We start from the raw sequence: 26,937 nt of genomic DNA, 5'->3' as shown, positions 1-26,937 counted from the left end.
ATTTAGTCTCAGAATAATAATAATAACTAGATGAGGTAAAAGTTTGTGAACAAATTTTATGTTGGCTTGAGAAAGACAGAGGGAGAGGTAGAGGGAGAGAGACCACAACCAGGCAAAATGTATGAGGTTTATTAAGTTTCTTATTAGAACTTATTAGGTTTTGCTGGATGGATGGATGGACGGGCGGATGTACGGACAGACAGACAGACAGACAGACAGACAGACAGACAGACAGACAGATAGATAGATAGATAGATAGATATGAGTGACCTATGAGTGAAACGAACCAACTCCCGTGTCTCTATGACGTTCTGATGCAGAGATATACATATTGCTAATCGGTTGCTAGGCTAACATGTTTGGTTGCTATGGGCGTGGCTTGGCATCTGCACTTGATAATACTCTAACCTATGAGTGAAACGAACCAAGTCCCGTGTCTCTACGATGTTCTGAAGCAGAGATATACGTTTTGCTAAACGGTTGCTAGGCTAACCTGTTTGGTTGCTATGGTCGTGCCTTAGCATATGTCAGTTGATGATACTCTAAGCTTTGAGTGAAACGAACCAACTCCTGTGTCTCTACGATGTTCTGATGAAGAGATATAGGTTTTGCTAAACGGTTGCTAGGCTAACCTGTTTGGTTGCTATGGGCGTGGCCTAGTATATGTCAGTTAATGATACACTAGGCTGTCAGTGAAACGAACCAACTCCCGTGTATCTACGATGTTCTTATGCAGAGATATAGGTTTTGCTAAACGGTTGCTAGGCTAACCTGTTTGGTTGCTATGGGCGTGACTTGGTATATGCAAGTTGATGATACACTAGGCTATGAGTGAAACGAACCAACCCCCGTGTCTCTACGATGTTCTGATGAAGAGACATAGCTTTTGCTAAACGGTTGCTAGGCTAACCTGTTTGGTTGCTATGGGCGTGGCTTAGCATATGTCAGTAAACACCACTCAATCAATGCTTAAGTATACTGATTATATCATTAAATCATCAAATCATCTTCATATATTCACTTGTAACACTCAATCATTGGTCTGATTATTAACACATCTATGGTAATATCATTCCTATGAATACTTCTTATAAGTGGGATGTACAACAGAGCCCAAAAGTGCACATATGCACAAAATGACACAAAATGATCAGAATTATGCACAATAACACACATAAAAATCCAAAATGTGGACAAGACTAAGTTTAATATAACATCTGTTTAACTTCTAACATGAAAGTAAGGTTAATAATATAACGGATTACACATTTTTCTGTTTCGATCAGCTCCAACTCCATTAAGTTGCGATCAGCCTCCATTGACGTTTGCATACACTAGCATACACACAAAACATCGGCGAAGAAGAGCAAACCCGTGAAAACACAAAGAGCCAACTAGCGTTTCGGCGGTGTAATTGCAGTACGACGCATAGTCTCAACGCAGAACCATAAATGTTCACGACGGCATCGTCTACGTACGTAGGAACAATAAATTGGCCTTAAGTTGTCAGAAAAATTCCTCTTTGCCCCTCTGATCTCCTATTCCAGTGTGAATTTGGCCTGTTTATACAAGACTTTGTCCCCCCTTCTGTAAGCATCTTCTTTGGCCTGACGGAGCTGTCTGAGTTTTGCCGTGAACCACGGTTTGTCGTTGTTGTAAGTTAGATAAGACTTGGTAGGGATGCACATATCCTCACAGACACTGATATATCAAGTTACAGTTTCTGTCAGCTCGTCCAGATCAGTGGCAACAGCTTCAAAAACAGTCTAATCAGTGAAAGAGAAACAGGCTTGTAAATCCTGCTCTGTTTCAATAGTCCATCTTTTAACAGTTCTTAATACAGGTGAAAGTATTATCATTTCAAATACAGTAGAACAGCACTTCTACATACCACTGCTGTGTGTGGCAGTGTAGAGCATCTGCTACGTTTAACAATTTTTTCAGTTTCCTATTTCTCTGTGCTTTAAGGCTCCCCAACCGGAAACTGAAGAGGGTTCTTGCGTTAAACGCGGAAGTAACGCGTACATAGAGCCCATTGCTTATTAATTAAACAATAATATTCTATATAGCTCTTTTTATTGTTTACACAGTGTGATGGTTGTAAAGAAACATTCAATATTTAAACATTCCATAACGCCCCAAAACAGATTGAACATAATATGTATAATTCAGTAGCGAACCGTGACGTTTGAGCATTGGCCCTCTGCAACCCAACAACCCAGTCCGCATCCATCATTATACCATCACACTTACCACATGATACATTTACAATGCTACTCCAGACTTGAAACGCAACAAGCCAAACAGCACATCAAGACAGTTATCATCAAAATAAAATGCAATACAAATCATTATTACACATATGCATTATTATCAGCGATCGGCGATCCGTGTGTATGTGCTCTTCAACGGAATAATGGACCGGGTTGCACACACACATGACCGACACTGCCCCCCAGTCTGATCACAAAACAACCCAGACTAACGTACACAATACCAGATTAAAAAGCAACACCTCATGAGAGCGCTCTCAGCAAAGAAAACATACACTATAAACAAAGATTCACCAGCGAATAAACTGTGATTATAATAAATCTTAATATTAAACTTGTAACGTCACAGTGAACAAAACGTATGGAACTGACCGTAGTAAATGTACAATTTATCTGATAAAATGTCACTGTTATGCAGAATAACAGAAAATATGCACAATATGTTACATTTAAGACTGACCAGTCAAAAACACTCTCAAATTAAGCTCACATCAGCAACCAAAATTAATTGAGGCACGGCGGCCTAATAAATCATAAATAACTTACAATTTGATGATCAAATTACTTGATAACCAAGTCTTCCTCCTGTTGTTTTGAACAACGTTTATCAGCTTTTCTCTTTTTTTCTGAGACTTGATAACCAAGTGTTTTGCGTTTTGAATGACGTTTTCCGCAATTCTTCTTTTTTTTTAAGTTTGGCGGTTGGCGAACCAACTTGGGTGCTTCTTCCGCTTTATGAGATTGCTGGTGAACAACCCCACAGATTGGCGGAATGTTAGCAAAAAACTACCGCACGCCGGTTTATAAAGACGATATGATTGGTCAGTTTTACTCAAAATCACTCAAAATGAATCTCTCCCATTGATTTATTGTAGTGTCAGCCAGCAGTATGCTAACAGAAGGCTCCCGACGTAAGCACACGTTCGACTTCTTGCAGCATGCGCAGGCTGCGCAGACAGCGTATGACATCGCAGAATTGCGACTTTGAGGCTGCATGCTTTAAAGAACAAGTCCTCGTTTTTAAGTCCGCGACCTTGGAAGGTTGCAGCCCCCGAATTGGGACACACCTAATGAGTACGTTTGATCACAGAGGCACTCAACAATGCTCAACCCTAGTGCTGTCGGTTGCTGTAATGTGAACGTTTTTTAAGAAAACATATCGTTATTGCTTCGTGACAAATCACCTCACCTTGTACCTTGTAAAACTGTTCCATAAGACAACGTATTAATTGATACGAAGAATGCAATGAACGAATGCAGTCAGGTCTCGTTCAAACGTAAATCATGACGCAATTAGTCACGAGAGCCAATGGCACTTCACCTTCGAAACTGACATAATGACGCAATCAGTCACGTGACTCGCTAGAGCCAATGCTATACTAGCTAACGTAGCGCTTCTTCTGGTGGCAATTTATATGTGTTCACTGGATATTTACAGCGGATGGTGATTGCTTTTGACACTGTTACTCACAAATCGATCGTTTGAACTTGGTAGCATGGAATATTTTTAGTTTTAAAAAAGTGATTGTTGTTTATTATACGTTTTAAATTAAAGCAATAAGCCCCAAGAAGCAGTGGGTTACAGTGCATTTTATAGCAGCTAAGGGGTGTTGTTACACTGGGTTCACACGAATTAACACGAATTAAGCTTTTGGCGCGAGTAAATTACATACAAAGTCGATGCAAAGACGCGTGTAGAAGCGAACTCGCGGTAGGCGGTGCGAATGACGCGAATCGGGTGGCGCGATTGCCGTGTCTTCCGCGAAGGTCAGATCGCGTCACTTAAGTGAAAATAACGAACTTTTCCCGCGAGTAATAACGGACGCGATTGTTCACGTTTGGTGTGAACCCAGCGCTCGGCACGACGCGAAGCGGAGATATAAAACTCCCTTAGTTGTTATAAAATGCACTGTAGCCCACTGCTTGGGGCTTATTGCTTTAATAAAACGGTTATTCCATAGCAAGCTGAAACACAGACGCAACAGTGGCGCAGTGAAACTTAGGCTATGTAATATGGTCGGCAGTTATAAATCGGGTATTTTCCCTTAAGAAAATTAACCATGTTTTTTGTGGTACAAGTGTAGTAACCATATTTTTTTGGTGGATTGATTACTTAGGGCAAAACCATGGTTTTACTACAGTAACCATCGTTTACTATGGTTTTTACAAAAAACATGGTTTTCAAAACCATGGTTATTTTGTGATAACCATTGTTTTACTACAGTAACCATGGTTTTTTGGTTTTAACTGTAGTAAAACCATGGTCAATTTTCGTAATGGTTATAACAGCTTAGAACGTGACTCAACCAAGAAGAATCAAGGACCGTTCAGAACTGACCGTTTTAAAATAAATAACGTTACTTCCTCAAAATGACTGAACAACGTGATGCAAATGCTTGTTAAATTGAAAATCGTACCTTAATACACCAGTATAGAATTGTATAATGGAGTGGTGTAGGGATAACGTATTTTTGTTCCCTCGACGAAAGCCTATTAATTTTTCCCATAGACTTTTGGAAGATCGCAAAAATAAGATCTGTGATTAATAAAGGTTTATGATGTTTACACATTTTGTGATCATTATACATTAACACAACATTGGGAAGTACGTCATCACCCCGCGTGTATAGTCTTTTGACCATCATGTTTTTGTTATGCTGCCCTTTGTTGAGACTGACTTGTTGATTATTATTGAATATCTTGTTGAACTTTATCATCTGCCGGTTTACTGCCTGTCTACCTTGCTGACAACTGCAAAACTACTTGTTATCTCTCAGGTGTTTGAGATCTTGTGTTATTTATTTAAAATGTGTACCTGATGCTGCTAATTTCAGTAGTAAATTGTTATTATATTTTGTGAATAACATTCAGTTATATGTCTCTGTTCATCTAACTCATTTAATAATTCATATTATTTTGGGATTTGTTAACATTTGTACAGTAAATGATCATTTTTAAAACAGTGTTTACCTGGAAAATGTGAATAATTTCAGAGTATATTGACTGTGATGCAAAACAAAAACACATTTGTAAATGAACGAAAGACCAGCTGCACAACTATGTGTACATACTGCTGCAAGTAGCATGTGTGTATGGTAAACCCAATAACGTGTAACTCTATATTGCAGATTCTGGCACCATTGCCCAAAACTGTCTATGTCTATGGGAATTATTTATGAATAAAGATTTCACGCTAAAGGCTTTAAACAACTGCCTCCTGATTAAGTGTTTTGACCAGTGTGCATTTAGCTGCAGACTTCATTAGGTTTTGAAATAGTAAATGCTGGTTTTGCTGGTACACCAGCTGGACCAACACAAATCAACCAGCCTGAACCACCATAGAAACACAAACCGATCTTTATTTTTCTTTGCTTTTTTATATTGACGTTAACCCTTCAATACTGCTAAGCATTACAAATGTTTTAATATTAATGAGTTGCATGTACTTAGCCCTGCCTATTGACTCTGATGGTGAGCAGGTGAGGGATGTTATTAATTGCCATGGTGACGTCACTGTGAGTGAATAGAGCGAGTTGAAGCAGAGCTGCTGTCCATTCGCACGGATGCTGAACACTGACATGCAGCTGACACGCCACTCTTACTCTATGAGGGCCATAAAAGCAGCACTTATTGGTGAGTAGAGTTGAATAAATTAGTGCATTTGTGTTTTTTCTTGTTGTTGTTAATCTGATGTGCTGATTTAAATTGATTTATTTCATATGTCATGTCCAAGAGTTTATCTAATTGTGCTTGGATTGAAACATCTCTGTTTCAGTTAACCTTTAATTTACTTAATCTGTCTAATAAACTGATTCTGAAATGAGGTTTAAGAACAAACTCTTCTCTTTGAATATTGTTTGAAGAAGGTTGTAGACAATGTTTTCGTTGTTTACCTCCATGCTGAACAGTTAAATGAAATTATCGTACATAAAATGATGAATCTTATGTATTAATATATTATGAAGTAGAATACGAATCTCGTCTTGTTTTGTTCCTCCAGTGTCTTGTTTGCTGTGTCAAGTAGTTCGCACTTCTACAGCCTGCACTTCACACATGGGTGCTTGTGTTTCTCCACGCTTCTGCAAAAACGAACAAGGTTTCTTCACACATATCTGTGATTTTAAAGGTACAGAATTATTGTTGTAAAGAGGAGTTATGAAAAGAGTGTACCCCGCTGAGTTATTTTCAACACATGGTTGGGTCACAAAGGGACAAATCCAACCTATGTTGGGTTGTTGCAGCCCAGAATGCTGTGTGCTATTAATACACAGTTGCAGTGGCGTAACTTTGTTTTGAAAAGTGGTGGGGACAAAGACGACACAAACAATACTTAAATAAATTGTTTCTGTAAGAACTCGTTGGGAATATTCATGGACGTCACAAGCGCGAAACATGTAGGTGACTCCTTTAGAAAACAGTATAAAAAATATGCCGCTTTATCGACGGCTTCATTGGCGTAACGTTAGTGCGAAAGACGCGTGACAAGTAATATTGACACTGCCGTGAAGCAGGTTCGAATCCGCTGATCTCACTCTTCTAAATTTTCACATCACATATCAGATCTGCTTCCATTTGTTTTTAAACTATATCATGTTTTCATCAATATATAATTTAAAGCATGTTGTGCTTTATTATATGTAAGGATGGCTGTTGCATGGCTGTTGCCGTACGTAATTAAACGTATTAATTCGTGATGAAACAAAAACTACTGAAACGAATGTGTGTTTTCCCCATGTTAAAAAGTTGGTGTTTGACAACCCCCTGCTAATAAGGACAAACATTCAAGTATACAGGGGAAACAGATGGAAAATACTATCTTTAAAAAATCTTATTTTCACTAATTGCTAAGGGCATTGCCTGATAGGCTACAAATATACAACAAACTTTCTAAATTTTTTGAACTCATGAAACTACAAAGTTGTGACTTTTTCCATTTATTGGAGTTTTCTATCAAGTATCAAAATGTAATTAATCTTGCAATAGGCGATAGCAACCGCATGTCGAGAAAAATAAGGACGAATATATAGCACCAAAGTGCAATTAAGCGCAAAATGTTTGGTACATGTATGACTTGAACAGCCATTTTCAAATATTTTCATCATTTTATTAAAAATAAATACCTTTACAATCTGATATGTGATAGAGAAAAAGTTCAGCAAACATCAGTCGCGAACCCAAGACGACATGAAGCAGGTAACACTTGCTTTACGCTCTACGCCACTAGAGCAGTTAAGTTTCGTGCGCCTTTCTTACATTTTGTCTATTCCAATCTGAAACTGATGGGCGGAGTTAGTATAAATAGCCTCTGCTTACAAAGCGGGCTACTTGCACGGTAAATAGACGCTCCGTATTTTTAATATCTTACAATAAGTGGTGGGGACCAAATTGACTTTGGCAAAAAGTGGTGGGGACATGACCCACTCATCCACCCGCAAATTACGCCTATGCACAGTTGGGTAAAAAAAAGCTTTTTTTTTAGCCTCGATCTTACTGTTTGTTCTGAGATTTTCAACATATGATAAATATTGTGCCAGCCCCAATCTCCCATGCATTGTGCAATAGCCCATCAGTGTATTGGCAATAATTGTATTCAATAGCAATAGCCCTGGGCAAATTGTAGGATCGAAATTGTGGCCGTGTCCACCAGGTGAGATAATAGTATAGCCCAAGGGGACACAAAATAAATGAAATAAAACAAACCAGAGAAAAACATAAGCCTCATGGACACTAAGAAGAAAATGACAGCATTTATTTGTTTGAAAAAATGGTTATGACTGCTATATTTATATATTTCTAACATCAAAATAATGGAAAAAAACAGGGCTTTTTACAAGTCAAAGAGAAGTAGAGGCCTTTCTATACTGTAGCAATTCAATGAACAAATTAAAGGAGTATACACTTCACAAACACTCAGTATTGAAACATAAATAGCCATGACATTTACATTCATGCATTTGGCAGACGCTTTTATCCAATGCGACTTACTTTGCATTATCCTATACATTTGTTCCTATGTACAGGTGCTGGTCATATAATTAGAATATCATCAAAAAGTTGATTTATTTCACTAATTCCATTCAAAAAGTGAAACTTGTATATTATATTCATTCATTACACACAGACTGATATATTTCAAATGTTTATTTCTTTTAATTTGATGATTATAACTGACAGCTAATGAAAATCCCAAATTTAGTATCTCAGAAAATTAGAATATTACTTAAGACCAATACAAAGAAAGGATTTTTAGAAATCTTGGCCAACTGAAAAGTATGAACATAAAAAGTATGAGCATGTACAGCACTCAATACTTAGTTGGGGCTCCTTTTGCCTGAATTACTGCAGCAGTGCGGCGTGGCATGGAGTCGATCAGTCTGTGGCACTGCTCGGTGTTACGAGAGCCCAGGTTGCTCTGATAGTGGCCTTCAGCTCTTCTGCATTGTTGGGTCTGGCATATCGCATCTTCCTCTTCACAATACCTCATAGATTTTCTATGGGGTTAAGGTCAGGCGAGTTTACTGGCCAATTAAGAACAGGGATACCATGGTCCTTAAACCAGGTACTGGTAGCTTTGGCACTGTGTGCAGGTGCCAAGTCCTGTTGGAAAATGAAATCTGCATCTCCATGAAGTTGGTCAGCAGCAGGAAGCATGAAGTGCTCTAAAACTTCCTGGTATACGGCTGCGTTGACCTTGGACCTCAGAAAACACAGTGGACCAACACCAGCAGATGACATGGCACCCCAAACCATCACTGATTGTGAAAACTTTACACTGGACCTCAAGCAATGTGGATTCTGTGCCTCTCCTCTCTTCCTCCAGACTCTGGGACCCTGATTTCCAAAGGAAATGCAAAATTTACTTTCATCAGAGAACATAACTTTGGACCACTCAGCAGCAGTCCAGTCCTTTTTGTCTTTAGCCCAGGCGAGACGCTTCTGATGCTTCCTGCTGCTGACTAACTTTATGGAGATGCAGATTTCATTTTCCAACAGGACTTGGCACCTGCACACAGTGCCAAAGCTACCAGTACCTGGTTTAAGGACCATGGTATCCCTGTTCTTAATTGGCCAGCAAACTCGCCTGACCTTATTGTGAAGAGGAAGATGCGATATGGCAGACCCAACAATGCAGAAGAGCTGAAGGCCACTATCAGAGCAACCTGGGCTCTCATAACACCCGAGCAGTGCCACAGACTGATCGACTCCATGCCACGCCGCATTGCTGCAGTAATTCAGGCAAAAGGAGCCCCAACTAAGTATTGAGTGCTGTACATGCTCATACTTTTAATGTTCATACTTTTCAGTTGGCCAAGATTTCTAAAAATCCTTTCTTTGTATTGGTCTTAAGTAATATTCTAATTTTCTGAGATACTGAATTTGGGATTTTCATTAGTTGTCAGTTATGATCATCAAATTAAAAGAAATAAACATTTGAAATATATCAGTCTGTGTGTAATGAATGAATATAATATACAAGTTTCACTTTTTGAATTGAATTATTGAAATAATTCAACTTTTGATGATATTCTAATTATATGACCAGCACCTGTATGTGCAATCCCCTGGGATCGAACACATGACCTTGGCGTTGTTAGCGCCATGCTCTTACCACTGAGCTGTAGGAAATCCAGCAACCTTAATCTATTAAAAATCATAACCAGATTGATTGATTGTTGAATGGAGTTTACCCATTAAAACCTCACATCAACAGCCACTTTTGGATAGATCAATGCTCTCGGTGACATTGAAAGTGCTTCCAGTAAAGACTGCTTTGCTGCTTTTTTTCTTTTGTCTCCGCGATAAGATGGAAGCGGCCAGTTGACTGATCCAAAGCTCTGTAACAACACTCTTCAGATGACACTGACGCGATCACCAGCTCTGGGAGAGTGCCTCTGTTATTCTTCAGATCCATGCAGCACTCTACAACAGATGTGTTCTCAATGCCAGCACCATTCGGGTATACAGCATGTTCTAAATATTTCTGATAAATCATATGAAATTCACAATTCATTTAGCGAGTGCTGCCTAAATATGTTACTGAGCTTAATTCAGTTTGTGTTCAAGCTTAAATAATGTGAATAACGTAACAAATATAGCCACATTATGATCACCTGTAACAAAGGGCTTATGCGCATAACACATACAGCAGACTCATGGAAAAACGCAATGGCTATCCACTTATTACATTACTTGGCTACCGACACAATTTAGTTTTGCATTTTTCTTTTATAGAAATAAAAAGAAAGTTCATTTGAACAGTGGACGCAAGAGTTTGGGAGGCGCACGTCTGTGAGCGGGACCTGCAGTCGTGAGGCGTGATGATTGACAGGTCAAGGCAGAGGAGAGCTTTTATTAATAAAAGTTTTATTTCTTCGTTTAATATAAGTAGCGTTGTCCTTGTTTTATTGTTGCATTTTCATTTAAAATAATAATAAACCACAAACCGTGTTGAAGTAAGGGGAAAATCTGAAGATCTTTGAATTTATTTACGTTACAAAACAGGTACAATCTTATCAGTCTTATTCGTTTTGTTAACAAACATAAGCGCTATAGATGCAAAATTCAAATATATTTTATTTTATAATGTGTGGTATCGGTAACGTATGTTGTCACAAGTTTATTAAATCCTCACCTGCATTCCTAAAGTGTACAGTACCATCAGGGTTTTTGGGTGTGCATTGATCGCATGTTGATCAGTTATTTTATTCGAAATGGTTTAGCACATCATTTAACTGTTATTTTAGCTTCATGTTCATGTAATACAAATAGGCCTAATTATGTTATTTATTTGAGACCAGTGGCGTAACTTTGTTTTCAAAAGTGGAGGGGACAAAGTCCGCCCCCACCCGCTGGGGTTGGTCAAATCAATAGAAAACAATACTTTAATAATGAAAATATTTATATAATAACTAAATATAACTAAAATAATAAAAAATACACTTTGTTGGTTTACACATTTTTTGTGCTTGGACAATGGATGTGCAAGCAGTGCGTTCACAGTATGTTTGTTCCAGAAGCTTAGTTTTATTCAAATAAGTGCTCGGGACACAATTGACTTGGCAAAAAGTGGTGGCGACATGTCCCACTAGTCTCACCTGCAAATTATGCCTCAGTGTGAGACACAAATGTCCATGACATGTTACAACCTTTAGCGGTCCTGAAGTTGAGACTTGTGAGTTAAAATGCCTTTTTCGAATTCTACAGATTCTCTGTAATACTGTCGATAGTGTCCATGCGCTGTGTCCTATCCACATTTAGAAAGAAAATAACACGCTTCTAATAACAAATCAACATATTCTCTCACGCAAAGGCGCGCAATGATATGAGTCTGCTTATATGCAATTACCAGAGTGCACATCTGAGGCGGCGACACGTTGTATATTGGTCCATATGTTAATTATCAAGTACATAATTGTATTATATTATCAATCACACAGATTAATTTTAACAATGCTACTAGGCATTTTTTAAACTTGGAAACCTTTTTATTCAGGTGAGGAAGATGGCGTTTTGCGTGGCTTTTACGCGCTTTCATGCCTATATGCCACTGCAGAGGCATATTTCAGTATTAATGTTAATGAGTAATCGATTAATTGAACGTTAATGTAAATCGATTATGGGAATTTGACATCCCTAACCGAATCATTACTTTTTTGTTTTTGATGATTATCTTAATTGAAGCCTTAAAATAGTATTTACAGTAATGTCTTTAAGTCTATGGAACAAAAGTATAAGACGGTTTTAAAACAGACATCTGTAGCTTGTTTATGTTAAAGGTGTCATATGGCACGAACACGTGTTTTTATGTGTATTAGGTGTGTTATAAGTTGCCCATGCATATATTAGACAAGTAAAATTGCAAAAATTAAAGTGTCGGAACAAAAGATGCATTCTGTCTAAAAGCAAACGCTCACCCAGACCTGAAACGCCTCGTGTAACCACACCCCCACAAATCTATGTCAGTTCGTGGTATGAGTTGACTAAGACCGCCCAAATGTGTACGCAAGTAAGGTGGGCGTACTTGTCTGCACAATTGCTTTGGAACCTGATCTTCCAAATATGGTAAGAGGCGTTACATTTCCATCACACGCTTGCAGTATTCCACCAATCACTACGCACTGGTTAACTGGCCAATCATAGCACACCTCGCTTTTCAAAGCGATGAGCTTTGTAAATAATCTGCACGTTTCTGAGAGGAGGGGCAAAGGGGAGATACAAACATCCACGGTATGTGGAAAATACAGCGTTTTTGAACCTTAAATCGTGTATACACATTGTATTATATCTAAAACAAACAATAATATTCATTTTAGCCGTGTCATATGACCCCTTTAAAAGACTCATTAAATGAGCACTTTCAACAAGTTGGTATGATATATTAGGGTCTTCATGAAATGTCTGGAACATATTTTGCTTAAAAACACTCAATGGCTGTGTAAACAAAACCATTTTTGCCTTGTCAAAAACAGCTATGCTCACAGAAACCCGTTTTGGTGCATGTCTCTTTAAATGATAATGAGTTACAGCGCACCCCACCCTCCTTCCGTCCAGCGTGTCAACACAACATGGCAATGGTTTAGCTAAATTATGTTTCCTGAACTCCTCTGTGGTTAGTTTCATTTTAAATGTCTCAAATCATTCGTCCAGAGACTAAAAAATCCATCACAGCAAACAGAGCTCACGTTGTGTGTGTATGCTTGCCTAAAATACGTTTATTTTAGCGCTTGTCGCTGACAAGTTATAACGTTAAACACAACGTGACAGTAAAACTAGTATGCTGTGACAGATTTTTCAGCCTAAGGACGAATGATTTGAGAGTTTAAAATGAAACTAACTGCAGTGTTCGCCCCTGTTCATTAGCAAAACAAACAGCTTGCCGCAGCTGAACATATTAACGAACATAATGTATTAACATACATACAGCTAAACTCCAAGTGCCCATTTGCCAAATAACCTATAAATATAGAGTAGGTTTAACGCTGGCTTTGAATGTTCTATTTAGCCTGTGACTGACTAGCTCCCTTCGCTATCGTATGCTAACGTTATCCTCCTATATATACGGTACATGTACGTCAATTCAGACTGTTGATAAATATTACTTACATCGGCAGCTTTGTCTCGTTCAGTTGGTCACAATCCCTCTTGAGGAACAACTTTGAAGCTAATCCTGCTTGTACTGTCCCAGGTTGATAAAGCACTCCGGCTTGAAGTGATTTGTGCAAACAAGCAGGTTTTTACTTATGGTTTCTGATGGATTTCCACTAAAAATAAAATAAATCAACTCCTGTCTCTTCCGAGGTTAGGACTCTGTGCAGCGACTAAATTGCATATTGTCCACGAACTTTAGCCTTGGCGTCACGTACACCGCTGTCGCTTGTGAAAACAACAATGGCAGCAGCGCCGTGGGTGGAATTGTGTAGATTAAGGGGCGGTGATATTATAATACGAGCCTGTGTCTACGTCACATCAGGAGCGAAATCTGAACGGCTCGATTTCTCACACGCTTGCAGAGTGTAAGGATGAGACTGGAGAGCTGGATCCAAATGCAGTAATTATATACAGTATATTTAATAAAAACCAAAGCACACATGTCCAAAACTCAAAGAGACAACGAAAGAACATCCATACAATGCAATAATACCAGACAACTAATAGGAGAAACACGGGTATAAATACACAAACTAATGAGGGTTAACAAGACACACATGGGAGACAATCAAACTGGGAACCAATGAACAAAAAGAACTACAACATAACACAGGAAACGGGAACAGAAACTAAAAGTCCACAACAACCATGGGAAACAAGAGACTGATACGTGACACAGAGAAAGGCTTACCAAAACAAATGTACTAGAATCTTGTTTTTCACGTTTTCTGGGTTGCTAGATGCACTTGGGACCCGATTATAGCACTTAAACACAGAAAAAAATGGACTTTCATGCAATGGGTCCTTTAAAACTATTTATTATTCTTATGGGTTGTCTTTTCTATTCCACATATGTAAACAGGTACATTTCATCACACAGTAACTCTCTATTTGTAAATATAAGCATATCAAATCCTTTCATGTTTTCCAGCTCAAGAAAACAAGAAACATGATGCAGAATGGCAAACCGGCGGTCAAATAGGTGCGTTTTAGGTCAGTGCATTGAAATACAATAAACTCCTCCTGGAATCCACTCATTGATTATTCTTATGTGTGTAATTCAGACCACCGCATAAACAGGTCATGTCTGGAGGAGATAATGGCGTGTATTGAAGATGAAATGTGTAACAGGAAGATGGTGCCGTTTGTTCAGGCCTGCAGTGCTTACCATTGCAAGTCGCTCCAGTGCAGGCAGGCTATGGGTCACTTCTACTCAACTCTTCCTCACAGTAGAGCTGAGACAATGGTGTTCTGTGAATGTGATAGAGAAGACCAGGAATGCCAGCAGATGAAGGACTCTCTACACTCTGGCTCCTGTGTGACGGATGAGTCACAGACACCCTGGACCTGCCTAGAGATGCTGGACAGCTGCTCTGGAGATGTATTGTGCAGGTTAGTTTCAAACATTGATGGCAAAGCGTACACAACATGCATGTTCCTAGAATGCTCTTATGCGTTTTGGATAAATATAATTTGTTTAGAGAAAGTGTTTTTAATTATTTTGGTGATGTAAGTTCTGATAGAGATGTATGGGTTGTTTTATCTGTGATGGTGTCAGCAGATAAACTGTTGTTTGGAAGCTCGCACAACACAAACGCCTGGCTCTGGTTCTAAATATGATTTTGTACCTCATTGTGGTGTGAGAAAGCTGTAAATACAGGTGACTAGTGGTGTGTAAAAGCAGTCAGCTAGTTGAGTGGCGCTCAGAGTCGGCGCCAGGGTGCACAAAGTGAGGGGGCTGCTGTTTAGTGGGGGGGCCAGGGTTTAGAATGGGCTGGTGTCCCGAAATTTCATCCTACCCGTCAGATTATCCTACCAGGCATGCGCACATCAATGTTACATCATTTTATTGCGCTTTAAAATCAACCTACTTGTTTATTTTATACTGCTACGGGAATCTGATTGTGTATTTTCAGTTGTTAAAGTACTGGTAGTACAATTATAGGGTATTGCGCTGTAAATTAATTATACATGTTTCTTTTATGCTGGTAGGATAATCTGACAGGATATTTACGATGTAAATTTATTTAATGTGTTCATTTTAAACTGGTAGGACTATCTGACAGGGTATTTTGCATTGTAAAATCATCCTAACTGTTCATGTTGTCGATGTGGTTTAGATTATAGCCCCTGCGGTAGGAAAAGCTGACAGGTTGGACAATTCGAGGTTGAGAGACATGGCACAGGCTGAGGTCTTGCTCTGTTCTGTTTCAGTGTGCGGCTCTTCTGGTGTTAAGAAGCGGCACTCCGCCATGCCCCAGTTTTCTTCTCAAGTTTAAGTTTTACCAATTTACTCTTTTATCAGAGATAATTGCGGAAAACCTGATCTATATGCAACGTGGTAGGCTAACCAAATCACACTTGTAAAAGCGGCACATTCGCACATAACGAGTGCGCGAAGAAATCCATGTCTGCACACATCAGCCGCACACTGCCTTTTTCATTGAGTGACAGACATTTTTAACTATAACACAATAAAAAATCTAGTTAAATCCTGCCTATGGGTGCGCAATACCTGCGAGTTGTAGATAACAAAGCTTTTCATCCAGTGCGCCCTGCCGTTTTGAAGTTTAACAATTCTAAATGTCCATTTCGAGGACAGCATTGCATATTTCGCATAGCTTTTTCAAAGCTAATAAATTGAACTGAAATAAAAGACATGAAAGACACTGTATATATAAAAAATATATAGAAAAATGTCAAAAGCAGGCTTTATAGAAAAATGTCAAAAGCAGGCTTTAAAGAAAAAGTGACAGAAAAAGTCTACAGGGGACTGTTCCCCAGTAGAGCTTTATGTCTAACAAAACGATCGCATCTAGAGATGGGACGTTTGACACTAAGGCTTCGAAGCCTGTTTTACTCTATTGAAGCAGACTGGTTCGAAACTGTGTCGAGGCTTGTATCAAATGTATGTGATCACGTGACCAACGTTTGAGGCTTCATACGTCACAATTCAACACCTGAAGCGATGTGACTGATTCAAATCTTTGCTGTGCCTTCATTCATTATAAGGAGATGCAAAATGCTCTTAATGCAAATCAGAAAATCTAAATCCAGGGATGTCCTTATAATCAGTTCCACCATAAGAGGTATCCACTGAATTGCATATTGCAACATATTTTAAACATTTTACTAGTAGTAAGTGACATTTCAAAACGTTGTAATGCTTTCATGTGTGGACAATGATTCTCAGACTGAAGATACAGCTGGTATTGCTTTTGTGTTAACTGGAATCAACAAGATGTGAATCATTAGAAAGTGGCTTCTATAATTGCAGCGGACCACTAGATGTCACTGGTAGGGTCTGTCTTTGAGGCTTTGAAGCTTTGAATCATTTTTGGTACAATCAGGAAAAAGCCTCAAAAGCTTCACAAGGCTTCATCTGCCCATCTCTAATCGCATCAATATAACAACACTAAAGAGCGAGCTCTTGCTTTCTGATAGACAGCCTGTATCTCCACTTGTCATCGTCTGCATAATAGTAATGCCCGTTTCTTGTTAAGCAATGCATACAGAAACGTTGCCGCTGGACGCAAGCAGCCCTTTAGCTTGTGTTTTTAACAACACATGAAAGTACAGCACAAGACAATGTCTTTAAAATCTGTTAACAAATAAATAAATTATTTTTACCCTCTGCTCTTGTTGTTTCTTTAATAAATATAAACCAAATTCATTCTCCAAATGTTTTTTTTAAATGATTTCGTCTTTTATCATTTTAAAAAGTGAGGGGGCACAGTGACTGAAGTGACCGGGCCATGCCCCCTAGTGCCCCCTCGTGGCGCTTTTTATGGATGTAGCTGTTGACCGGCATGTTTTTTTTCTGGTGAAACTGTTCGACAAAGGGATCTTTATTGTTAAGCTTATGAAGAAAAAAGCCATGGGGACCAAAGACCAAAACATGCCATGTGCATATGATCAGCTTTGGAGGACAGTGCTAATATCTAATATACATTAGAACAGTGGTTCTCAAACTGGGGGCCCCAAGATGGATCCAGGTGGGGCACAGATTTTTTGGCATTTTAAAATATAGACATTTATCATAGATTTTATGCAATCAAACATTATAAAAAACCAAGACCACCAACCCAAAGAATTGATGTTCCAGCATTGTATAACCTTTATATAGTTTTGGTTTAAAAGTTTAAGATTACAAGTCTTTATTTGGGGGGCCACAAAGCAATGCACTCTACTCAACACTCAACTGTATTTATATAGCGCTTTTTACAATTTTCATTGTTACAAAGCAGCTGTACATGAGACATATTGACTACAAGCAAAACAATTAAATTGATACCTGTAAAAACAATAAAAAGGTGAAAACACAGAAGACAGACATACCCACATACAAAACACTCCACACACACAATATGCACACATACTAACACACATAGACAGACACACACACAGACGCGCAGACACAAGGATGCGCAGACACAGACACACACGCGCAGATACGCACACACAGTGAAAGCACACATTTAAAGGAACAATATGGCATTTTTAGGAGGATCTATTGACAGAAATGCAATATAATATACAAAACTATTTCTTCAGAGGTGTATAAAGACCTTACATAATGAACCATTATATTTCTAATACCTTAGAATAAGCTATTTATATCTACATACAGAGCGTCCCTTCATACATTGAATTCGCCGCCGTGTTTTGTACAGCAGCCCTAAATGGACAAACGACTCTACAACGCGCGTTTCCTCTTCCTCTCCGCTGCAGTATCGTGGTGAAATGGATCGCGGGAAGATCCGTGATCCGTACGGATCATGCTCTCCGGTGCGGAATGCATGTGACCCACGGATTAACTGAAAGTTTATTCATCATTGAGTAAAAGAGTAAAACATGCTCTCTCTCGCTCACTCTCCAGTTTCAGCTCCAACGCACTCTCTCTCTCAAGCATCTGGATGAGTACAATATTAAAGTGGTTCCAGATAAACAATGACGCGCAAAACTGCTCCGTCACACAGCTAATATTACAACAACAACATATCTTGGTATGTTAGTATGTTACTCATGTACTGATCCGAATCAAAGCATCATCGGGGGTGATTTTTAGACGATCTTTCTCTCCAACGTCTCTCTACTGGAAAGTATCTCCATAGATATCTGTGAGTACATATCTGCTAAAAGCCTCAGTACCGCGGGTCTTAACGCGTCTCTGCAGGAAAGTCTTTATAATATTAACACAGGTCCTAGCTCCTGCCTGACTTTTATCCTTCTTTTTAAACTTAAAATCCACATAAGTAATAATACATAAGACATCACTCTTTCTACAGTCCTTCTAATGCCCGCAAAATCTCTTCCCTGCGTCAACATGAGAACGACATCTTTTTGTACTGTGGTGGCCACCGTCGTGTTTGGACTGAGCGATTTGTGGCAAATCTATAATACAACGCTAGTGGCCGCTGTTAATCAAGAACTGCGCCTTTAAGATAAAGGAGAGAGAAACACAGGTCAAATATTAAACAGACTATAAATTCCTATATGCAATATTAATTAAGTAAAACTTTAAAATTCTCAAGCAGTCGCCCCCAGCCAGGCAAATAGTGCAAAATAGTATGCAAACGGTGGCGAGAAACCCAAAACTCCAATCGAGAAAAAAACCTCAGGAGAACCCAGGCCCAACCAGGGGATTCCAGTTCCCATCTGGCAAAAGTGCTCGCACAGTCAACAGTGCTTGCACAACAAGGCTAAATAAAAATAATATGGTAACTAATAAGGTAAATTATAGATTTAAGATTATCATTAATAATCTAATAGCATTTGCAATTTTGTAGTGAAGACGTGTCAAGTCGCCGCGTCTTCTTTATCCAGCTCTATCATCTCCGTTCTTGTCAGGTCGCCGCTTCCCGTTCTCCGCTCTACCATCAGGTCTGGCCATGAACTGCATCCTGCTCGCAGTGGTAACCTTGGAACAATGAGACAAGACTGGCTGAGAGTAGAGTACTGTTCTGCACTCTTTGATGCAACAAGTACATCAGTTGTGTTCCTGGTTCCGGTTCATCTAACTAATGCAGCCTAAACCCTCAGAGGATTTATATTATGGAAGTGTAGTGTATGCAAGATTAAAATGATACGTCTTTAGTCTAGATTTAAACTGACAGTGTGTCTGCCTCCCGGACAGTGCAGGGAAGACCATTCCAAAGTTTAGGCGCTAGATAGGAAAAGGATCTACCACCTGCACTTGATTTTGAAATTCTAGGTATTACCAACTGACAGGATGCCTGAGAGCGTAATGCACATGAAGGACTGTAATACACGAGGAGTTCACTCAAGTACTGAGGAGCTAAACCATGTAGGTAATAAGCAAGATTTTCAAGTTAATGCGATGCTTTATAGGTAACTAGTGCAAGGTTGACAGAACCGGGCTAATATGTTAATACTTTTTTCTATGTGTAAGAACTCGAGCTGCCGCGTTTTGGACCAATTGGAGTTTTTGTAATAAGCCTGCAGGGCAACCACCTAACAGTGCATTACAGTAATCTAGTCTTGATGTCATGAATGCATGAATTAGCTTTTCTGCATCTGACATTGACAGCATATGACATAGTTTAGATATATTCTTAAAATGGAAAAACACAATTTTACAGGTGTTGGCGACGTGGCTCTCAAATGACAGATTACTATCGAATAGAACACCAAGATTCTAATCTGACGACGAGGGTTTTATGGAACATCCGTCAATAGTTAAGCAGTATTCTTGGTCGTTACATATGGCAGTTTGGCACATATGGCAGAAGTAACACTTCTGTTTTGTCCGAGTTCAGTAATCAAAAGTTGTTCCCTTTCTGTCAGTCTCTCAACGTTGTGTCGAACCGACAGATGGGGTTTGACTTGAGAACCTATCATCTTCTGACTAGCTTTGAAAAGGCCAATGAAATTGGTGAATGAAATTCACCTTTTGATAGAAATTTTGGTAGAATTCACCTTTTGGTTCTTCGGAGCCTTCGATCTTATGATCAAAAAATCGGATCTACTGATGTTCAAAGACTGCTGGAATCGTACGACGTGGTTCAGTGGACTGGCCCTTCCTGCAGCGACTTCCCCTGGGCGTCTTGGCAGTTCCAGAGGTGTTTTCTTTATCTAAAAGAGCAAATTTCCCCAGCGCGGCATGTCCTGCTGTTCTCGTGGGTGCAACACACTCATCGAGGAGGGGGACGGACACGATGTCTGCCTCAAGTGCTCGGGTGTCCGGCACGCTGAGGCAGCCTTTGTGGATATGTCCTGCCCGCACTGCGGGCGGATGACGATCCAGACATTGCGGTCATGGGTGGCTGTGTTCTTTATGGACCCAGCCATCACCTCGTCTGCTTCCCATTCTGTGACAGCAGCGGCTACGGCCCTGCCGCGAGCAGCGAGGGTGATGTGGGGATTACCGTGAGCGTTAATCCATCAGCCACAGGCTCACGGACCGTTCACGCCCCATCTCGCTCATCTGACCGTTCTCCAGGAGGCGGTCCCACCCCGTCTTGTTCCTCAGACACGTATTCGGAAACAGTGCGTGATGATGATAAGATGTCCCTTGCAGCATCGGAGGGTGACTTACTGGCATCCGACCCTGACGATTCCTCGGAGCTCCCTCCCTCGGGAGATCGAGCCCAGGAAGAAGTGGACGTCAAAATGTCAGCCATGCTTGCCTAGGCCGCCGCGAGCATTGGGCTGCATTGCAGCGCACCGGCCCTTCCCAAAGCGTTTTCGGCATCTCTGGTGTCGAAGGCTTACACTGCTGCGGGCCAAGCTGCCTCCTCCACGCCATGGCCATCCTGCAGGTCCACCAGGCCAAGGCGTTGAAAGAGCTCTACGAGGGTAAGACCAACCTAGCGCTTATGCAGGAACTCCGCACCGCCACCGACCTCGCCCTACGGGGACCAAGGTGACTGCGCGGGCCCTGGGTCGGAAGATGTCCACACTTGTGGTCCAGGAGAGACACCTCTGGCTTAACCTTGCGCAGATGCGTGACGCCGAGAAAGTCCGCTTTCTCGACGCACCCATCTCGCAAGGGGGGCTGTTCGGCGATACTGCAGAGGACTTCTCCCAGCCCTACTACTCCCTTTCGGGACCAGGTGGTGAACTTGCAGACGCTCCCCACCGGGGAGGAAGACGCAACCCCATCCGTATTGTGTCTAGTACGCTACTTCGTGTTGTGTCCAGTACTCTACTTGGACCGCACACAGAGCTTCAGGAGCTCTGAACTGCTCTTCGTCTGTTTTGGAGGCCAGCAGAAGGGGAGGGCTGTCTCCAAACAGAGATTGGCACACTGGATCGTGGATGCCGTACCGGTCCCAAGATCGCCCATGCCCACTGGCAGTGATGGCACACTCCACCTGGAGTATAGTCTCCTCGTGGGCACTGGCTCAGGGCGCCTCTCTGGCAGACATCTGCAGAGCTGCAGGTTGGGCTACGCCCAACACCTTCACAACGTTCCACAGCCTCCGCGTTGAACCGGTGTCAGCCCGAGTCTTGCATGGTACCAACAAGTGAGACTGTGACCAGTAGGGCGTATGCCTGCGAAAGCACCTTCCCCCCTCATAGGTGGGTCAATGTGGTACTTCCGCCTCCCTTCTTCCCCCACCGGGTGAAGAATAGGCATTCCATCCATCACTAAACACTTCCTGGTGGCGGGCTGTTCGGAGCAGCCCTGCCTCCTCAGGCCGGGTATCAACTGAGTTATCTAGTGTATAGCTCTAACAGGACCTAGTGCCCCACACGTAATAACCCCCCCCCCAACAGGGTGGTTCCGTCTGATGTATTTTCATGGTCTGGTTCCCAGGCTGGTAACCCATGACTAGGTGGACCTCCACCTCTTGCGGTACTCCCTTACAGTCCGCACATTCCTCCAATGAGTTCTCCCCTGCCTGCGAGACTATGTTGGTGTCTCCACTGAATTCCTCCCTATGGTAGGAAGTGGCCTCCGTAGCGCATTTCCTCAGCGAGGAAATAGCGCTTCCCCAGTAGCCCTTACGGTGCCGGGCGGCTTCTCACCGTTAGAGAAGGAAGGCCTCCGCCTGTGACGGCCAGTGGCAGGGGCTTCCCACCTTTTTCAAAAGCTCTGGGACCCCCTACCTCTCCACTGGATGGTTACAATTTCGCGCTAGCGTCTGACACGCCCAGGCCAGTCAGCGTCGCTTCGCTAGAGATTGTGATGTGACACAGCGCCGTGGCATTTTCGATAGGAACCCCATCTGTCGGTTTGACACAACGTCGAGAGACCGACAGAAAGGGAACGTCTTGGTTACGGATGCAACCTCTGTTCCCTGATGGAGGGAACGAGACGTTGTGTCCTTCATGCCACAACACTTGCCGCCCGCTGCAGCAGTCGAGAAATGCTCTCAGGCTCCTCAGCCCAAAAGGTGAATGAATGCAGCACGCCGTCTCCTTTTTATACCCCGATATCCAGGGCGGAGTCCGGCATGCAAATTTCATTCGCCAATTTCATTGGCCTTTTTAAAGTTAGTCAGAAGATGATAAGTTCTCAAGTCAAACCCCATGTGTCAGTTCGACACAACGTCTCATTCCCTCCATCAGGGAACAGAGGTTACACCTGTATCCAAGATGTTACTCGTTTTATATCGCCTATGCATTCCATTATTCGATAGAACTGCTGTGTTTCATGAGGCTCTACACAAAGGGGGCCTTACAAGTTTGAGAACCACTGCATTAGAATAACGCTGATAAAACAAACTGTTTACCTTTCACAGGCAGATATTTAACAGTTACCTGTCGGATTGTTTCGGTGCAGAGAAAGCTCCGCTTGATCATCAGTATTCTGCAAGTGACTGGCTACAGCTACTAGATCCAGACTTCTTCCTTGGAGAACAGCAACAATGCAGGGTGGCCTTTGTGGCTACAATGGGTTCAGTCCTTCACCATCCATGTATTTGTGACAGATTACATCATCAAGACCTGCATAAGTGTACTAGGCTGCAACAACTTTTTCAAAACAAGTCTCTTTTCAGTAAGTGCTTACAGGGGTCTTTGATTCTCAACCAATGTTATTTATTGTGCATTTTGCTTTTTTGAATGAATCCGTTGACTGAGCGTTTACCACTGTACTGTATAGAGCTTTCAAGGACCAAAGAAACTCTCAGACACAAACTATCAGATGAAATAAATGTTGGGCCACAACCAACCAATGAATCAAGTTCTGAACAACAGCTAACCAATGAATTAAGCACTAAGCTTTTAAGCGGTGAGTTGGTACACAGATTTACATTCCATGAGCATGCATTTCTACGGCACATTTTCATTTAATTCTTGCATAATTTGTAATGTAATATTTTCTTTTGCATACCAGATCAGCTGTTGTACTTGTTGATTTACATCTCTGTGTTGATGGTGGTGGTAATGTTTGCAGTCAGCCTCGTTTTGCACAGACTAAGGTAAGGTTTTATTGGTTTAATGCGTTAAAATGCAAAGCACATCTTCTCTTATTATTTGTTCTGATTTATTTTTAGGAGATTACACCAAGCTGCTGGTAAACAGCAAGGTTTTGAGGCCCATCAGTCAAAGTCTCTAATGTTGGTGTCTGATAACATATAAGTGTAGTGATTTTATTGTAATTGTTTTATTGCATGTTTAGTTACAGCATTCACAGTCACTTTTTAATATATGATTTCATTAAAGGCAGGGTAACCGATTTCCGAATTACGCTTTAGACAACTGAGTCGGGCCTAGTACCAAAACAACCTTGTAGCCAATCAGCAGTAAGGTGCACAGTGCACAGGTGAAAGATGGGGGTAGGGGTTTGATTTGGTGATTTGAACATCAACAACGGCTAAGAGAAATCGGACACCCTGCCTTTAATGTCCTGATTTCTACTACAATGAATGGTTGGTAAACAGATGAGATAATTTTCATAATTGATCGTATCTTGTTATATACAGTATATGTGACACTGGACAACAAAACCAGTCTTAAGGGTAAAATTTTCGAAATTGAGATTTTTACATAATCTGAAAGCTGAATGAATAAGCTTTCTGTTGATATATGTTTCTATTTGATGTATGGTTCTGTTGATATTTGTTAGCATAGGACAATATTTGGCCAAAACTATTTAAAACTCTGGAATCTGAGGGTGCAAAAAATCGAAACAATCGCCTATAATGTTGTCTATCAGAGGCACTGTAACAGGCTGTTGCTAAGAAGAAACATGTTTGTTTTAACGTTCTCTTTTGGTTTACTGCTGTAATGACATTGGATTATTTTGGTATGGAATAACATTTAATAACATTAAACTGTTCACAACTAGCCCAGGAACATGGGTTGTTTTAAGACTTGTCTTTAAGTACACATTGTTTTAACAATGTGTTTTTATTCCTTTCATGTACTACTTAACATTAGACCTTAACTACTACTGTATGTAATCACATTAAATACGAGCAAGACTTTAGATTTACTGTAACTACGTGTTTCTCACATTTATTGCTAATGGGTTTGAGGTATTGTTATAGGTTTAGGTGTAAGGCCATGTTTAGGGTTATGGTTAAGGGTAAGAGTTAGATTTTTAAGCATGGGTTGGGTTGGGTTACGGTTAGGGGTAACATTAACAGTGTTAATACACGTTAATTAAGTGCAAGTACTTTAAATGTAATTGCCATGCACCAACATGTATGCACATAATTCTGAAGTAAATTGTATCGAATGGTCAAGTACAGTACATCGTAGATAAGGCCATATAATAATCATTTGTGACTAATGTGTTAAACTCTGTGTAGTTCAGTATGGCATAATATCAGTCAATAAGGCTTATGCTTTGTGCTTGTGTGTTCTTGGTTCAGGGCAAATGCGTTGCACTATAAATAAAGGGCTGATGTGTGACCAACTTGAAGACAGTCTTTGATATGAGAAAGTAAACGCTCAATCCAGATGTTTGTAAGACTTGTCAGAGACACAGGGCACAGCACTAAATCACCATTAGAGACTTTAACACAGGCATTGAGATGTTTCACTAAAGCCATTATGCACAGATGGTAAAACTTCACATGGGGTTTAACAGGGTTAATATGCCACTTACATTATTGTATATTTTCCATCATGTACTGTATTTTGCAATTTCCACTACACAGCAAAACAACATATAATACTGTAGATATTGTAATTTTATAAATAACTATGACCACAGTTATACATAAATATGGTTGTGCTTTTTAGAAATACTGCAATAATTATAACATATGCATATTCTATTAAACGAACCATAATCATATCATAGGATATACACAGAGTGCTGTTATGTTTTCTAAATTCTATACCACAAATAGATAAGAATTATATTGTATTGGTATTATTTATTAATACTTTATAATGCATTGAAGATACGTTTATGGAGCATTATTATTATAAACAGGCTGTTTGTGAATTTTGCAGAATTATAATTCTGTGCAGTGAGCAGTCTATCTTGTATCCATACCTGAAACACAGGTATCTTTGTTTATCTTTCCCCTGTGGGATTACTAGAGCTGCACTGTATTGTATTGTGAATGCCAGAAATGCAAAGCCACAATGACAAAGAACTTTGGGACCAGACGGGTGAAAAACAAAAAGAAAGGCAGAAAAAGGAATTGAGAGAAAGGAAAACAATTGGAATTATTGTTGTTTAATTACACACACACGCATCATTTTACTATGCAAACATAATCCTATGTGCTTTTTATATTAAGGCTGGTCACCATTTGCTTGGTAAATATTCCAGTGAGGAGCAACTCATATCAGGGTTCTGCAATAAGCAGCTGTTAGTTTGCTTTCTCGCTTATGCACCTGAGCCTTAGAAAGAGCTCAATATCTATTACCATCTCAAAAACAGGCAATTTATAAACAAAGGGGTGCTTTGACATTTACTTGATAAACATGACAGGTAAAGAAGTGTAAATACAGACTAGATTATATGAGATGTATTTGTAAATCAAGATAAAGCATGTTTGAGTACAGGCCACCTGTATTTAAACGAAGTAATATGTATGCTGTCGGTGCCAAATGTGGGTAGAGATGCATTCATAATAAACCATCAAACAAGACGTTTAAAAACTACAGACTGCTGTAATTAATATATTGTTTCAATAACAATGTGTATAATATAATATAATATAACCTTTATTGACATCAATACATTCAAATGTTTGACATATTTCAAATAATAAATGTCAAATTTACATTTAAGTAGTTCAGCAGTATTAAGTAGTTTAGTAGTGTTTACTAGTACATAGCCTCACATATGAACATTTTTAGTATAACTGTTATAATAAAACTGATCTAAAAAATAAATACAAATTACTGCATTTGTTGCATTGAAATGACGGTCAAGCCAGCCCTCACGGTGGTTTCTGTGCGCGCATATATGACAGATTGCGATAGGAGCGCGGGAGGACAAATTTCAAAATAAAAGCGGTTTCGTACGCTATCATTTGCTAGTGTTTTTAATAATATGTTTTTAATAATATAGTGTGAATGTGGACACAATTTTAAGTGTTTGGTTGGTGTTGGACTTAAATCCAACATATCCTGTAAA

The 26,937-nt window shown here is 40.1% G+C and overlaps 1 protein-coding gene across 2 annotated transcripts; it reads left to right on the top strand.

Moving 5' to 3' along the window:
• The first annotated feature begins 1,033 nt into the window (after positions 1–1,033).
• gfral (GDNF family receptor alpha like) lies at positions 1,034–25,496 on the top strand. Of its 2 annotated transcripts, none has more exons than XM_057337204.1 (9): positions 1,034–5,906; positions 6,274–6,369; positions 10,078–10,230; positions 14,353–14,403; positions 14,486–14,813; positions 23,132–23,388; positions 23,494–23,622; positions 23,728–23,812; positions 23,888–25,496. In XM_057337204.1, exons 1-9 carry the CDS (start codon positions 5,837–5,839, stop codon positions 23,970–23,972), a joined length of 1,254 nt encoding a protein of 417 aa, XP_057193187.1. In that variant the 5' UTR covers positions 1,034–5,836; the 3' UTR covers positions 23,973–25,496. The 2 variants fall into 2 exon arrangements, with proteins under 2 accessions (XP_057193187.1, XP_057193186.1); XM_057337203.1 differs by having other exon boundaries at positions 6,274–6,399.
• Positions 25,497–26,937: the final 1,441 nt, after the last annotated feature.

The sequence above is a fragment of the Triplophysa rosa genome, linkage group LG7, assembly GCF_024868665.1.
Source record: "Triplophysa rosa linkage group LG7, Trosa_1v2, whole genome shotgun sequence".
NCBI classification, from domain to species: Eukaryota; Metazoa; Chordata; class Actinopteri; order Cypriniformes; family Nemacheilidae; genus Triplophysa; species Triplophysa rosa.
This window is presented reverse-complemented; position numbering and strand designations above follow the sequence as displayed.

What these genes read in the sequence shown, in the direction of transcription:
- gfral (XM_057337203.1), top strand. Translation starts at nt 5,837, where the DNA reads ATGCTGAACACTGACATGCAGCTGACACGCCACTCTTACTCTATGAGG. An exon ending in ACATATCTGTGATTTTAAAG is followed by an intron (nt 6,400 to 10,077) that starts GTACAGAATTAT and finishes CTCCGCGATAAG; the next exon opens with ATGGAAGCGGCCAGTTGACT. An exon ending in AAGCACTAAGCTTTTAAGCG is followed by an intron (nt 23,623 to 23,727) that starts GTGAGTTGGTAC and finishes TTTGCATACCAG; the next exon opens with ATCAGCTGTTGTACTTGTTG.